This window comes from Squalius cephalus, assembly GCF_949319135.1.
Source record: "Squalius cephalus genome assembly, chromosome: 1".
Classification (NCBI taxonomy): Eukaryota; Metazoa; Chordata; class Actinopteri; order Cypriniformes; family Leuciscidae; genus Squalius; species Squalius cephalus.
The window spans coordinates 35,784,550-35,801,858 of record NC_137122.1 but is presented as its reverse complement, the minus strand read 5'-3'; the positions used below and the strand labels follow the sequence as shown (position 1 = coordinate 35,801,858).

The window sequence follows — 17,309 nt, the reverse complement described above, 5'->3', positions numbered from 1 at the left end:
AAAAGTTAAATGATTTTTGTAAATCCAGTGGTCAAATGCTATATGGCCTCTCAATTTTCCATGTAATTATGGCCACATGACTAGTGGCTGGCCTGTGTGTGCAATTTTACAAAACTAGAAGACTTTCTGAATGTATGTACTCTAAGCAATATTTAAATTGAAAACAAATGATTTACTGCCATTGTATGAATAATATGTAATCAATAAAAAGAAACTAGTCTGATTAAAAGTATTTCAAATGTAACAATCTGATTAGGAGTACTTATTTTGTGTAATACTTATTTACATGTAATCAGTTACTGCATGCATGCATATGTATTTGTAATATATGGCATGTATTATTATTGTTAAGAATTATTCGTGAACAAAAAACAACAACATAATATGGACATGAAAGTTGGACTTTCGGTTTGTTTATTCAGAGGGTTCAGTTGACCGCACAAACAAAAAAGAAAAGAAATTTCACATTTACATGAAATTATAAATAACTCCGATTATAACACCAATACCTTCCTTGCACAACTGGAATCAAGTTGTCAGTATGTCATTACCAACTGTGTTTAAGCCACAAAAATCAAACCATTTACAGTAAATAAACCCATTAGCTAAGACAAAAGAACAGCATACAATATTAAGACACCATGTTTAATAAATTCAGTAGAGTCAAACTGAAAGCATGTCAATCTATGTGTTCGAATAACCCAACCCTTTCATGGGGATATATACAACGTCTTAATCTTACAGAGTCCTTAGTAAATCACAAAATTCTCATCTATAATCAAGCATAATCAAAAGTCTTTTTTTTTTTTTGGCAGAACAACAATTTATAGAAAATTAATCACCCTGTATTTGTTTTGAGTTTTAAACAAAATACCAAAATGACCAAATTATACGCCACTGAATTTATGTCTTGTAATATAACTTAAAATAAACTAATGCAGACATAATTTAGGGGTAAAATGCAGCGATACTTGAAACTGTTTTACATTTTTCTTTCTAATGAGTCATAGCGGAAATTAAAATTTACAAGAAAATCAAAAGGCAACATATCAATTTGCCAGATGACTGGCTTGGACAAAATATGAGAAGCCCAATTTAAAAACGTTAAAATAAAAAATAAAAAATAAACTTCAAATGTCAAAATTATTTTTTTCACAGCCCAGTTGAATATCTGTGATACAAATCCGACCCTAAAGTAGTCAAGATGGAAAACAAGTTGTTCCATTGCGGTCAAGACTCTATTTTTAGAATTAAATTCACTGTAAATGAAAAATAATTTCAGGATCTTCTGAGTTACTGTTACACGCCCAACTTAAAAAAAACACTGCATTTCTGATAAGGCAATAAAAACAAAAATCAATAACTAGTGAACAGGGGACCTCCAAAAACGAGAAAAAATTAAATAAAATGTACAGCCAAATTGCACCTGACATGATGATGATCTTTAGAGATAAAATAAATAAATACATCTATCTTATATGGGTATTAAGGCAATGCAGTGGCTTTTATCTTCGTCGTGCTCCTCAAGTCTGTTTGTGATCAGAACTTCATACTTTACAGATTTCTGAACATCGAAAATTACAACGAGGGAATTAATTTGTAAAGATATGAAATGATAAATAAAAACCTAGCCTCTTCAAACAACACTGCATTGTATGCAGTAGCCTTAACAAAATGCGGATATAATACACTGCACAGTCTATCATAAAAATAATCATTCGCAGGGAGTTTAATAACCTCCCATTGAGTGTACGTGCAGCAATATTACAGTCAGTGCAATGCTCAGATTAGGCTGCTAAAGAGATCCCATTATACATGGGAAAACATATCACTGGTGCCCAACAAAATTCATCAGCAGAGAAGAGAAAGACAGAGGAACAAAGAAGTAGGTGAGGTTTGTGGTCTAGGACAGAGCACATCTACAGGATTAGTGAATATAAGCTCTGTAGACTGCAGACATGTCATTGTCCGACTGGTCCAATGCTTTTGCTCTCTTGTACACCTGCAGAAGTATGAAATAATACATTACTTTAATGGAAGTATACGCAGAAATTGCATTCAGCCCTTGAGAAAACATTTACGGTTTTAATTAGGGCTGGGCGATATGGCCAAAAAAAAAAAAAAAAAAAAAAATCACGATACTATTTTTTTATATCAGTCGATATCGATAATTATCACGATAAAAGTCAAATCTTTATTTCTTTCAAGTTTAAAGGCAGATTTTTGCTCTTAAGTGAAAGTTATAGAAACCAGAGCGTTAATTGTGGTTTTAAACTACTCTTTATTGTCAGAACATATCAGGACAAACACTTGCCAAACTGGTGAACATTTCACAAATCTGAGGTAGAACATTCAAATATTTGTCATTTTTCCTTAACAAAATAAATATCTTTATTAGACAATTAGTTTCTTAGTTTCTGCATGTGCTAATTTTTATTTGGTAAAATGTAATATTCTGACTGTTTGAGTTTTATTAAACTTAACCATTGGTCATCCAGTATCATGCATTAAGATCATGATAACCTCACTCATGGCAAAATGTAACTATGGTTTCTATGGTATTTGTATGAAAAACAGTAGCCTAAATACATTATTAAATACTGTAATTATATTCCATCAGTCCTTTAATACATTGTCTACATTAATAATATAATACAAATCAATATGTATATCCCACATTTCATGGTGCAGTTAATATTACTAGGCTAACGTTACAGTAAATCCATGGTAAATGATGGGAATTTGTAGACGGAAAAGCGTTCTGCGCACAGTGTTTCTCCTGTTTGTCAGCGCTGTTTCATCTGCCTTTAAACTGGTTTAAATCACTGACACATTTGTGTTCTTCGCTGAACTCAAGCACTTCTCACTGGATCTCGTGACCGAGACCGATCAGAGTAAAAGCATCTGGTCTAGTGAGCTCGCGCTGCGCTGCCGTTTGGAGCCGAGTGGATAAATGGTCCGTGTGGCGCGCGGTTCAAATGAGTTTCGTTCCGCTTTTGGCGCATAAACATTATCGTACATTTATCGAACTCTTGATATCGTTTTACCGAGAAAAATTATATCGCGATAATTATAGCTTTCGTTTTATCGCCCAGCCCTAGTTTTAATGTTACTGATTATTTACATATAAGCTGATATAGGTATTTTATGGTCGATATTGATAAACAGCAAAAATTTAAATTCAATATTACTACTACACACCAAATAATACAAAAATAAACCACTAAAAAGATATTCATTTGGAGATTAGCTAATGATTACATTTAAGCGTGTTGTTATATAATTGGTGCTTTTCAATATGAACTTTGTGAACGTTAGATTACAACAAAAGGTAATCGAATTGTAAAAATAGGGAAAATGAGCAGCACAATAAAATATCCAATAAATTAATTCACAGATGACACTCCAAAATAATCCATTCAGTTACCAAATGTGGTCTTACCTCATTTGCAGCAGCCGCCATTGGTGTTGGATGATTTACCGAATCTCCCATTGAAATGGCTAATCTCAGATCTTTCTGAATATGTTTCAGGTAGTAATCAGGTTTGAAGTTGCCCTGCAAGATATCTGCAAAGAAACAATCAAATGATAAATTAATAAAGGTAATTTTTTGTATTTTTTATTAGGGCTGTCATGATTCCTCAATTAAATTTGAGTACTCGAATTTAAAAAATCCTCGATTGCAATTTACCCGTGTCGAGTAACCGCCAAAATACCAGAAGTGGAGCATTCTACAGACGAGAATCCATGAACCGCATTATTAGACCATTTTCAAAGGCTGCACGATGTATAAAAAACATTTAAAAGCCATACTATAGCATAGTGCTATTGTGAATTCACAAAAGCTAGGATTTAAATAAATAAATATGCCCTGCAAGTTTATTATTCACTTACATGCGTGTAGATTACGTGCGTCTCAGAGTGGCTTTGTTCACAGTAAATGCTGCTCCACATCAATTGTTATCATTTACATGCGCATTTCTGCATATGCTGTGAGTTTAGGTTGCTTATAATGTTCATCTGGGAACGCAATGTGTGCCATTTCATCATTTTCTAAGGTAAATCACTTATAAACTTACACAAACACAGGAGAACACATCAATAGTTTTCTAAAAATGCTAAATGTTCATCGCGATTTCAAAATAAAAGTTTAAATCTTCGCTCTGAGTTTGCATGTTTAATGTCCACATATTCTTGTTCAAGAAATTACAGTGGTTATAAGTGGAAATTACAATTATCTGCTGGGTAAAGTGCAACAACAACAATCACCCTGGTGCCCTCTGCAGGCATGTGTTATAATACATGTACATAAGATGATTGTTAATATATATATTATGTATTTTAACAGTGTTGCTCTATAAAACCATATGATTACTTGCTTTTGATTCTCTATTTGAACCAATTATTATTGCCTCTATTATATATGTAGTTGAAGTCATTTTAAAGGCTTAGGTGTGTTTTTATTACCTCAAATAAAAAAAATATTACTTGATTTTTAAGATTTTATTTTTGGCGTTTTTGCCTTTTTATATTAGGATAGGACAGTAGTTAGACAGGAAGTGAGGAGAGAGAGAGAGAGAGAGAGAGAGAGAGAGAGAGAGAGAGAGAGAGAGAGAGGGGGGTGGGGGGGGGTGGGGGGGGGGGGGGGGGCACAGGATCGGGAAAGGTCCACGAGCCAGGACTCGAACTCAGGTCGCACGAAGCGCAACGGCGGTACATGTCATCGGCTCCGACATGATTACTTGAGTTATCATCAAAATAACCGACTGATTACCAAAATAATCGTTATTGACAGCCTAATTTTAATAGTTCCAAAGGTTAAATTGTCATAGTGTTGCATCTAGATTCTAATAGTTACTAATAGTCTAAAAGTTTTGCAACGTTCCTAAATTTGTTCGCAATGGATGACTAAATAACAGAGTTTGACTTAAGGTTACGATCTCCGAGCAGCACCATGTTACAGAAAATGGTTAAAGGCAGGAGGATTCAAAGGCAGCAACTTACAACTTATAACTACTAGTAACTCTGTGACAACTACTATCATAAATGACTAGCATAAAGATCAACAAAATACTTCATTGTAATCACTTATGTTTAGTAGAATTTTTGAAACATTTACAAGTAAACCTACTCTGGCATTTCTGGTCCACAAACGTGCTTGCCATTTGTCCGTGGCAAAGAATATCCAAGAATGTTTGTTGTGACTGTCCTGTGGCCTGCGCCAAGGTCAATCCCTCTGCGATGGTTGCCATGAAACTGCCTTGAACCATGTTAAGGATCAGCATCATTCTTGCAGCATTTCCTGCTTCCCCTGCTTCGTTGGAGAGGACAAAGTTAAAAATCACATAACATCAACCTCATACAGCCACACGCCACAAATGAAAGGTGGCAGTACCTATGAAGAAAGACGTCTTCCCCATTGCCTGGAAGCAGCTGCTACAATCTTCATAAACACTACGGTCTCCTGCAGCAACAATGACCAGCATACCGTCATTAGAAAGTTGCTGGCTGCCCGAAACTGGGGCTTCTAGGAATCTGCCGCCTCTGGACGTGATGACCTACAGATTCAAATGAACCTTAGTTACAGACTTCCTCCGTTCATATCCCCGACAGACTCGTCTGGATGATGTTGGTTACCTGTGAGAGCTCTGTGATGGTTTCTGGATCAACCGTGGACATCTCCACGTAACATTTGCCTGGTCTGATTCCCTGTAGGACTCCACTAGGACCTAACACAAGCTGAACAGAAATAACACTGTATATGTAAACCAAAGAAAAGCAGCTTGACAGATTGAAACAAAGAGAGCCATTTACAAAACATTGACCTACATCTCTGGCAGCTTTTGGGTCTGATACGCAGGAAAATGTGATGTCGCACATGGACACAACCTCTGCAGGCGTTCGTCCTAATCTGGCACCTTCTTGGATGAACAAATCACACTGCAGAATGAAAAAAAAAAAAAAAAAAAAAAAAAAAAAAAAAAAAAAGTTGAAAAATCATTCAAACTTAGTGTAACTTCAGAAAGCGACTATATTTAAACCCCTCTGTTTGTACCTTTTCTGCAGTGCGATTCCAAACGGTCACAACATGCCCCATCTTCAACAAATTAGAAACCACACCACTTCCCATCAGTCCTAGTCCAAGGAACCCTATCCTGTTGTGAAAACAAATAAACTACATTACAAACATTATAGGTACTATCAGTATAACAATTTAAGTGAAGTTTAAATAGGAAATTAACTTAAATTTCAGATTTAGGCTACACAGTATTTTCTCTAAAATGAACCTGCTCATTAGAGTAATCTGTTTGTTAATCAAATTACACTGGTTGCGTAGAGCGCTTGTTTTTGCATGCAATCAAAACACGGCTCAGCAGAACACGGTGACATCCGCAGTACAGGAAGCTCTGTACAAACTGAAAACAGGTCTGGGGATTTTAAGAATGTAGAGTCACTGAAATGAAGATTGCAATCAGTGTTATTGTTAACAAAAACTATTAATTTTTTTACCGAAATAAAGTATAAATATTGAAAGAAAAATGTGATTATTAATTATTATTAAAAATGAGAAATATTGCCTTGAAACCTAACTGAAAGAAGTTGAAGTATTAAAAATACCAAAAAAAAAAAAGCTAAAAGATTTTACTAAAATTAACATTTTTAAATAAAAGCTCATTCAAAATATGAATGAACACTATATTAGTGTATAAATATTAAAATAACAATAGCCACTAGAGATGCACCGATTGATCGGCTGGTGACCGGAATTGGCCGATTTTCACGTGATCGGCCATGACCGGCGACCGGCCGGTCAGTCTGACATATGCCGATTGTATGCCGGTCAAATGCACTCGGGCGCCGCATGATTAACCTTTTGAGCGGTGCGGTCTCATATATGGGATTTTATTTCTGCGCCCCTGAGAGTACGGCGCCACATTTAGAATGTTCAGTGACGTTGCATAACTGCCAGATTCAAACTGTGCTTTTGCGCGTTGGCTGGCGCTGAGCCAGAGTCGGACGCGTTCAGCGCTGTCATATATCACAACTAAGCAGTGTTTTCAGCCTCATAATGTTTATTTTAGGTTTCAGATATTTAAATACACATAAACACGATTAAAACAATACATTAGGAGTTTGTAAAATACACAATGTCTGTGGAAGCAGCAATAACAATCTATTCAAATATAATTTTCCGACATGTGTTATTCATATCAGACAAACATAGTGGAAGTAACTATAAAGTTTACTCTATTCTTCTCAGTTCACCGGCCACTTTCTTGCATTTATTTCGGGAGAAACTGATGAATTCACGTGCTGTAAATCCGACTGACAGGACAACATTGCGGCGCCGGTTTTTAACGACCAAACACACTCACTTACACGTAATGTTATTTGAGAATCGGAATATCAGATAGGCTAGTTGATGACATGGTAAGTAAGTTTGCGAATATTTTGAATAAAAAAAGGAAAAGCGAAATAAAAGCGACACATCTGTCATACAGTATTATTGTGGCCGCGGTGTATCGCGTGACGCGTCGCCATGGAAACATTAAAGGGAACGTTCGCCTTGAAAAAACTCACTCTGGGGGTGGGGGTGTCAGTTAGAATATTTTAAACTTGAAAGGGTTAAAGTAAAGATCGAAAATAAATATTTGTGTGTGCTGTAAAGTGATTAGAAAATAAATAAATCGGAATCGGCTAAAATCGTTATCGGCAGGTCAAACTCAATGAAAAATCGGAAATCGGAATCGGCCTAGAAAACTGTAATCGGTGCATCTCTAATAGCCACATTTCCATTACCCCGCAAATTGAAATTGCGAATTGAAAATATGCCCAATGAAAACATGTCAATTTCGCAAAAACTCCCATATATATCGCAAAAAAGTTTATATGCTCGCATGAGGTGGTTTTTCAGAGCAATCGAATACAGGCGAAGGAATAGTTTTTTTTCCGCATTTACAGGTCACCTGGCGTACGTAAAAGTTGATCATTCTTTAAAGAAGGCGCAGTATGTTTGGACAGAAGACAAGAGTTCTTTGTTAAACTCATAATTATGGGAATACTGGATTCTAAACAAAGAAATGCCACAATTTATCAAGACATTGAAGCAGATAGGAGGGAGAAACACTCATATGTGCCACTCCCAAGAATAAGGGGCTTTCCTTGCCATTAATGTGTGGATAACACCTACGTCTCCTTCGATTACAAATAATGGCTAGTACGGTGGCTGGCATATATACGTAAACCTACCAACATCCGTTGCCATGATTTTGGAAAGACTTATCGCGAGAAGGGAAAAAAAAACTACGTTTTTGTTGCAGAACATCAGTTAATGGAAAAGCCACCATTTCGCAAAAGTTTTTTTATATTGACAATTAGAAAATATCGCAAAAGTTTTGCGCAAACCTGTAATGGAAATGCGGCTACTGATCACGATTAATTGGAAAATGAATCAATAGCCTAAAATAGCACAGAATACTGAATAAACCTTTATTTCTAAGTTTTTTCATTTCAATGTGGCCCAAATTTCAGACCACTAAAAATATGATTCTTTATTACCTTTTGTCTGTAGGAGTAATGCTGCCATTGATGGCTGTGCTGTCTGCTGCTTGAATAGATGTTGATCTTGTGTCCTTTTCAAAAATAAAACACAAAATTATTACAATTACTAAGCAATTCTAGCCGGCTAATATATCAGGTTACTGAAGAAACCGCAAGCTGTGAATTTCTAGGCAGTGCTCACCTCCTCGATTATCTTTAAACGCTTGGTGATGGGCTCCATTGATGAAGCTGGCTGTAAGGAAAGGGGAGGGGTTTTTTTTGTAAATCAAAGTCAATTCAACATTCATTTCAGATTTTCTAGAAAGAGCAAAAAACTCTTGCACTCAAAGGATCCTAGATACAAATTAAGGTGAAAACACCAAGTAGAGAGCCAGGGAAGGAAAACCAGGTGGAAACCCTTTGGCCCAACAGTCACAAATGATCTTAAGTGCATGTTATTTATTACTCTGCCAGCTTCCTGTAAGGATTGCACTTATATTATCCTCTGCTGTCATGTCACGCGGCTCATACTGCCATATCTGATGTGAGAGCCAGGAGCAAAGCCAGTGTAAGGAACTGAAAATCAAGTTATCATGCTCAGTTTCAGTTTAACTGAAACTTATACAGGGCAAGAAAACGGCTGACACAGCCTACATGAACATTTTTTGAGAAAAGCCTCAGGCAATTAAGATCTCAGTGTCTCCTTTTTGGAGATATAAATTTAAGATCAATTTGTTCTGACTGTGGCGCCTGAAAGCAAAAGGGCAGAAGGACAAGCAAGAAAGAAATGTTCCTCTGAAGAGGAAGTGCCAAGAGGAAAGGAAGAGTCATTTCAACAGTTTGCTAGTATAACTGGCACATGAACAGCAGCACAAGAGTGACTTGGCCGGGTGTCTCTGCTGGCTGAAAGCTGTATTTATTTGAGCAAAAATAACACAAACAGTAATATTGTGAAATGATTACAATTCAAAATTACTTTTCTTTTTTAATATATTTTAAAACGTAATTTATTCCTGTGATGCAAAGCTGAATTTTTAGCATCATTACTCCAGTTTCACATGATCCTTCAGAAATCATTATAATATGATGATTTGCTGCTCAAGAAACATTTCTTAAAAATTAAGGATTCTTTAATGAATAGAAAGCTCAAAAGAACAGCATTTATTTGGAGTAGAAATCTGTGACATTCTAAATGTTTTACTGTCAATTCTGATCAATTTAATGTGTTCTTGCTAAATGAAAGCATTTAAAAAAAATCTTACTGACCCCAAATTGGAAGTGTAAATGTTTAGCCAAGTGGAGTTCTGTAGTAAAATAACAAGTGTTCATTTTGGACCCTGACCACAGCCCAGACAAAGACCTTTTACACATGACTTCAAAACCATAGCCAAAAATAGGTTAAGAAGTACACGTCAGCTCATGATTAGAGGGTCAACCCATAAGCTCAACAACAACATACTCTGTTCTGATAAGTAACAAATTCAGTACAACTGCCATGCTGCAGATTTGGCCAAATAGCATCGCCAGAAGCAGTTTGGGGGAGGGAATTATTCAGAGATTATTAGAGCAGCCATTGTGTGCAATGTGCAAGAGACAGGGGTAAGGTTGCACTAACTAGAAAATCATTTAGCATCCCAGTAAAATTGTCTCCTTACCTTCTCAGACTGGCTGAGCAGAAAGTGATGGAAATGTGGGTCATCCTTTACTGGCTATAATGGAAGAGAGTTAAATTGGAAACTATTCTCCAAAGAGACTTACTGACCTGAGAGCCGTTTAATCTGCAACTAATTAAAGTGACATGGTGGAAGGTGCAACTATACAGTGAAGGAAAAAATTAGGGTATTTTCACACCAGCTCAATTTAAGTGACTTAAAAAAACCTTATTGGATGTGTTTGTGCAGTTGCTATGAAAATTCACAGCTGTGACTGCACCTAACTCCATCAACCAACCGTGGATAAGTCTTACTGCTAACTAAAAAAAAAAAAGAGGGTATTTTATGTGAAGAACCCATAAAAGTGCAGAAATAAACTGTGAATGTAACCTACACTGCTCTCCCATTTGAATCCTGATACTGTTCCAGCGACCAGCCGTTGTACAGAGGATGGCTCTGGGTCAGAATCAGTCTGTTCCTTAAGGGAAAGAGAGACACATTCACCTTGTGTACAGAATGGCTTTATCTCATGAAACAAAGCCCTAAAATAGCTGCATCTCTACCCAGTCAAAATTGACAAGGTGGATGCATTGGTCGCACTGCAAAAGATGACATCAGTCTCAATGAATGGGTGGGTCCCACTTGACAATTCCGATACCAAAACATACAATTGTAACCTGACTCCACAGCAGGTGCAACAGCAAATGGCCTTAGCAAAGGACTTTGGTGAAGCTGACCAAAAAAAAAAAAGCGTCAGGTTATAAGGTCTAACCCTTGCCCTCCACAGTACCATTTAATGATAAAGCATTATCTCCCAACCTTGTCCGACGAGCCACCCTTAAAGGCGTCTTCATCATCCTCTTCAATGATCTTCATTGGTTTAGCTGCTTTACGCCCTTTATCTGACTTGCTTTTGTCATCAGAGTGTGTCTGTAAAACAAAAAGTTTTATGCAACATGAGCAATTATTGCTGAAACACTTCTACCTACAAATTCAAATAACCTTTTTACACCTGGTACCAATGTATTCTGGGTGTCAATCATAACAAGTGGACAACATTAAATAAAGGTTTAGGTTTGTGATCTGATCGCTCAGATTCACAGGTAATCCTGGGCAAAACAAATAATATAGTATGGTTAATAGTGGAACTTGACTAAACAAATGACAAACATTCTGTTCAAAACATGCTGTTTACAGTGAGATTTATATACTGTTCATTTTTATTTGAAAACAACAGCATACTGTCTCCGTGATATGCTTTTTAACAGTTACACACTGGTGTTGCGAGTCATGAATCTGATCCTCGAAATCTGCTCACAAGTGGTGACATTTAAAATGCACATTAATATCAGGTGTTAAAAAAAAAGAAAAAAAGTGATGCGTCTCGTGGTCTTGATGTCCTGTTACTAAGTGAAACCAGGCCCTTTAGAGTAACATTTTGCCCAAAAATAAAAATTTACTCACTCTCATGTGTTTCGAAACCTGTATGACTTTCTTCTGTGGAACAGAGTTATTCTCAAAAATGTTAGTAATGGTAACTAAACACATTTGGTGCTCACTGACACCCATTATATGGACAAAAAAAAGACATCTCTCGAAAGATCTACTTTTACATTCAGCAGATGAAAGAAAGTCAAAGGTTTGGAACAACATGAGGGTGAGTAAATGATCATTTTAATTTTGGAGCAAACTACCCATTTAAAAAAAAAAAAAAAAACAGCAGACAATGTGATTCTTATAGGCCTTGTTGACACCTGGTATTAAGATGTGTTTGTCAACCCTATCACAAGAGGGCGGTGCTAAATAAATTAGTCTAAAACATTTTAAACTTGTCCACTTTCAACCAGATTGCTTTGGTAGTGTAGAGGCTCATGTGATAGAACATGTTCAAACAGATTGCCAACTCGCCTGATACGTAATTATTGTGGGACGTGTTGAGAGAAAACACACTAATTCAAATTTCACTGCATTTACCAAAACATGTTAATTACGGCTGAAATCGTAGCTGCTTTTTTATCATTTTCATCCTTTCCCGATCCTCGTAATCTGCATAACACGAGCCGTTCAGTCAATAGTAATCGAGTGCTCACGCGAAAGTGATGTACAGTGAGATGAAATAAGAGGGGAGCATCTTGAGGAAATACGAACAGTGCTCACATTTGAAATGCATTTAATACCAAACAGTATGCGTCTCACAGACCACTTGTGATGGAATCACTGAAAACCAATCATAATACCAGGTGGAAACAGGTCTTTGCAGGCAGGGTAGTTGATTTGTTCCAGTAACAGTTTTTGTTATGCTGGTTGAAAGTCTCTTCACATCCTGATAGCAATCACTAAGTTAAGTGGTCTATATGTACTGATTTGCATCTCGTCTGTGGAAGGCATAGGACCATAAAATGTTCGTCCAATCATTGTTTTCGGTCCGATACGATGCCCTACTTGCCTGTCAACGTATGCATTTTCATACCGCCGTACACCCTCCTTGCGCAGACATCACACGTCATCAGCGCATTTCATGATATGAGTTAGACAGACGTCAGTCACCAAGCAGCACTGCAACTGAGACAGCAGCCATAGTTCCTCCTGAACCAAAACAACGAGCTTATGCTGAGTTCACACCATAACTACTGTAATTTGGAAGAGACGGAAACCCGTGATGTTATACTCGGAGGGGTTTGTGACTCAAATCTATGCGTTTCAATGGCAACACAATCAACGCCGAAATGAATTTGCAGTACAGGTAAGAGCTCTTTAAGTTGTTTATGTTCATTATTATTGTAATGTTATATGCTTTGAGACATGAGGTAATTTAACGCAGTCTCTCGTGACACTTTTGTTTGCTCCTTGCTGTGCGTGTTCATGTGTTTTGGAGGAGGTGTGGCTTTGTAGAGCGCTCTGAAGGGAGGGTGGGATCTTATGCTTTCAAAACAATCTCTCCAAAAAAAATTACCTACCCTACCCTTAAATTTGTGAACATACTAACCTGATCTTTCCCCTTGGCCTTCTTTAGGTACTCCTCAACCGCATCAACAGCCTGTTGGAAGCGCTTGCCTTTGTTTATCTTGATCATCTCCTCTTTGTGGGGGTGGTACGGCTTCAGCTGCTCTACCTTAATCCAGGCGCTAAAATGGCAACGCATATCAAAAGTCAACATCTGCTTGGTTTAAACTCTCAAAACCTCTGCAAACAAGAGGAAGTGATGGCTATCATATATATTTTTTTTTTACTCACTGATCTTCAGTCCCAAAGAACTTCACAAAGAAACATTTTTTGCCTCTTGGCTTTTTCAGATCCTTCGGAGGACTGACGACCTGAAAACACAATGGTTGGGGATTAGTAAATAAACATTATCCACAATAGTCTACTGATTCAGTAACTGTATCTCAAGCTGCCTACATAAAACATCATTTATTTACACATTTGAACGTTTAATTTGGAGCATTTTTGCTTTGGTTGGATTAATAGCAACCAAAAACTCTTTTAAGATAGCTAGGTTTTGAACACAGCCGGTTGGTTCGACCTCTATATGCATTATCCACCAGCTGACCACAGGAAAAACAAGTTCAACTCAATCGTTTACATGCACAGGTCTCACCTTTCCTGGCCAAGGTGGATAGCGTCCAAGCTTACCCCTGAAAATATATTGAGAGGAGAAATTAGTGTTTTAAATGACCGTGGCTCGATTGAGAGTTTTAATAAAAGAAAGCTATCGTGCCTCGAAACTAGCTAAGTTAGCTAACGTTAGTGTATAGCGTAACCCGTTTCGATCCCATCAGCAAACAACCATCTTAACTGCACTTAAACTTGTATTATATTCCGTATTCATATAAAAACACAGTTAAAAGTAAGTTGAAACCCCCCTGTAGCGTTAAACACATTAAGATCAAGTGTTTTCCTCCCCAAAAGAGCATGGAAAGTAATCGTTAGCGTGCATGCTAAGCTCTCTCGGTGTTTCAGTGTTTGGCTTGACGACACATAAACTGGGCCATATGCTCGATTTTTAACTAAAAATGTGATTGCAGCCACGATAATTTGTCTTCCACGTGCTCGAAAAAGGTATTCAACCTTGACGTGAAATTAAATTGTAAAAAGTTAAATTTGTTATCTCACCAAACCAGATCCCCGATCCTGAGATGCACGGTCGCCATCTTAAACTGTTAGTGAGAAACGTCGCACTGAATGCAGGGAATGAACACACCCACTACACCCATCACCCATCTAACGTTACCAGTAACATTACAAGCGACGCGACAAAGTAGGGCGCTCTCGTCTCATTAGTGTAGATGGGGATAGCTCTTTTAATTCATGTAACAGTTATCTCTAAACAGCTGGTCCTGGACATGAGAAGTTATACAAAGTTTAAAGTTCTCCAATGAGAATTCAGATAACCATCTTAAAGAGAAATATGAATTTACAACAGTAAGATTTGAAAACGGAAACTGTTTGTTCCCGAGTCAAGTTTATTACATTAGTCAAAAATAGTTAAAAAACAGTTTGTCCAATTGTGTAAAAAGTGTGAAAATTACTAGCTATTTGTGTTTATTTAGGATAAAATGCTAGCTAAAAATGTAGCATTAGGATAACGGAGGCCATTTTATTCCAAACATTTCTATAAATGAAACTCCCTATATATGGCACTAAACACAATACAATTTGAGATGTCATGGAAATGGCACTGTGTTATACTGGTTTACACAACAGTTTAACACAAACCTGCTCAGATTTAACTTTTTGCAATTAAATTCAGACAATATCAGCTTTTGATAAAGCTCATGTGAAATTACAAAACTGCAGTTGTGGTCATAATCCACTTAAAGGTAAGATCATCAGTCTGAATGCTTAATTCATATTTAAGTCTACTTTACTGCAGATTATCAACTACCCCGGCTTATAAAACCCCCTGTGGTGAAAATCATGTTTTTAAATGTTGTTTATATTGTCTATGTGGTGTTTTTAATATGCTTTAAAGGGGTGGTTGATTATGATTTCAGTTATCTAACTTTAGTTAGTTTGTAATGTTGCTGTTTGAGCACAAACCAACATCTGCGGAGTTACAACGCTCAAAGTTCAAAGCAGAGGAAGATATTTGCTTTGAAAGAAAAACATTTTTAAGGACTACAACGAATAGCTGGTAGGGACAAAAATAACATTCTTCCCGGTTTAGTGACATCACTAACCCTAAAATTTACATAAACCCCACCCCCAGCTCCATGCTGAGAAGAGGAAGAGTTGTTGTACTGCAGCACATTTGTGAGTCTGCTCAAGCTGTCGCATCTGTCTTTTCACATGCAATACAGTACGTAACACAAATGCAACTCTGTAGGCATCTTACAACAGTTCCCACACAAGCAATTTTATAGATTATCATGACAGAATATGCTAATTAAAGATAGTTAACTCCACATCAGCAACATAAATTCATCAACTAACCATTCAGAAACGTCCTGTTGCATTCTACACGTTGTCACTTCTTCTTGAGTCTCTCCATCATTGTCCGACTCCAGTTTAAACATAAAAGGCAGAACAGTTTCTGACATTTTAGTGTATGTCTGCGTGAGGTAATTGGAGCTGCTAACACACAGGAGCTCTTGAAGCTCCGCCCTCTGTGCCTGGAGCAGCAGCTCATTTGCATTTAAAGGGACACACACACGAAACAACACGTTTTTACTGACCCTCAAAAAGGGACAATTTTAACATGCTGTAAAAATTATCTGTGGGGTATTTTGAGCTAAAACTTCACATACACACTCTGGGGACATCATAGACTTATTTTACATATTGTAAAAAGGGGTACTATACCACCCCTTTAAGACAAAACATGTGCAAATTCATGTCAACACCACTGACATGGTGTTTTCTTCTTAAAACTGCAGTGAAAAAAGACAGTCAAAAAGGTTTGAAATCGTTGGTGTTTCTTACGTCACAAACTACCTTGTAACCAATCACGTCATCGTGCTGGCAGGCTTTAGCATATCATCATTACTGTGAAGCAGGGGAGTCTCAAGATAGGCTAGGTTATCCCTGTATATTTTTCTGTTGATATGAAAAATCGTGTACATTTAGCAATATAGCGGGTGTATATGATGTATATTACACGTTATGATGAACTATATGCCTTTCTCCACTGATGTTCTATGGTGTTCAAAACATTTGAAGGATGCTGATTTGCAGAAGGCAGCTGTGACTCTGAGATGGTGAACGGAAACATGGTTTATGTAACATCAGCAACATATTATTTGCTGTTTGATAGTCGAGTAAAAGGCTAATCATATAAATTACCGTTACTGTCCAATGTTATAGAGAACGATACATAAAACACGTTACCATTCTGATACATCAACTTGTGGACGACCCTGGAGTGAGTGGAGTTAGGGCTCATTTGCATATTCATGGTTAGGCGTATACTAAATGAAGCAAGGGTGTAGTTACATTTAAGCTATTTTAAGGCATGAATACTTTTTTCACACGAAAAAAACTTCTAAATATGCCTTTTTGGCGATCAAAGATGAGTTTGAATGGATACAATTATTGACTTCAGGGGGGCTTTAAATTCCTGCAAAACAAATTTCAAAACAATTTTTGGTAACACTTTATTTTACAGTGTCCTTGTTACATATGTTACATGTACTTACCATAGTAATAACAGTAAATTATGCATAATTACATGCAACTAAACCTCAATCAAACCCTAATCCTACCCTAACCCTATATTAAGTACATGTAGTTAATTAATATTACTCAGTACTTCAATATATAATTACACTGTAACAATGACACCTTAAAATAAAGTGTAACCCAATTTTTTACTCTTTTTAAGAGTAATATATTTTAAGTAATCAAAATATTTTCAGTCTGCTAATTTATTGTGTAATATTTGGTAATCATTTAAACCATAGATGAAAGACACCCAATGGTTTTGTGAACTAAAAAGTGATTGTAAAGATAGTTTGAGCTTTTATTCCTTTATGATAAAGATGAAGGGAAAGAACACGCAGTACTCAGGTTTATTCACATTTCATTCATGTTTTAATCTCAAATCAAACACATGAAAGGAGAATAGATTAATCTGACTAGTGAAAAGTGCATGAAAAGCGAGATAGGGCTGTAACTTTA

At 36.7% G+C, this 17,309-nt stretch overlaps 2 protein-coding genes across 7 annotated transcripts in view; both read right to left on the bottom strand.

Annotated features, from left to right (window-relative positions):
* The window catches only part of prkar1aa (protein kinase, cAMP-dependent, regulatory, type I, alpha (tissue specific extinguisher 1) a), a 125,357-nt gene extending 115,049 nt beyond the window's left edge, over window positions 1-10,308 (bottom strand). Inside the window, exon 1 of the mRNA XM_079876073.1 lies at window positions 10,296-10,308. The gene's annotated coding sequence lies outside the window, so the exon portion shown is untranslated. The remainder of the gene's footprint in view (window positions 1-10,295) is intronic.
* glyr1 (glyoxylate reductase 1 homolog (Arabidopsis)) lies at window positions 388-14,401 on the bottom strand. Of its 6 annotated transcripts, none has more exons than XM_079875985.1 (16): window positions 14,307-14,401; window positions 13,792-13,828; window positions 13,428-13,507; window positions 13,180-13,318; window positions 11,013-11,123; window positions 10,588-10,671; window positions 10,197-10,250; window positions 8,744-8,794; window positions 8,560-8,633; window positions 6,056-6,155; window positions 5,830-5,940; window positions 5,638-5,739; window positions 5,396-5,558; window positions 5,132-5,311; window positions 3,443-3,567; window positions 388-2,002 (listed from the first exon to the last, which is right to left on the bottom strand). In XM_079875985.1, exons 1-16 carry the CDS (start codon window positions 14,342-14,344, stop codon window positions 1,928-1,930), a joined length of 1,524 nt encoding a protein of 507 aa, XP_079732111.1. In that variant the 5' UTR covers window positions 14,345-14,401; the 3' UTR covers window positions 388-1,927. The 6 variants fall into 6 exon arrangements, with proteins under 6 accessions (XP_079732111.1, XP_079732110.1, XP_079732113.1 ...); XM_079875984.1 differs by having other exon boundaries at window positions 5,132-5,314; window positions 14,307-14,400; XM_079875987.1 differs by lacking the exon at window positions 10,197-10,250.
* Between the last annotated feature and the right edge of the window lie 2,908 nt (window positions 14,402-17,309).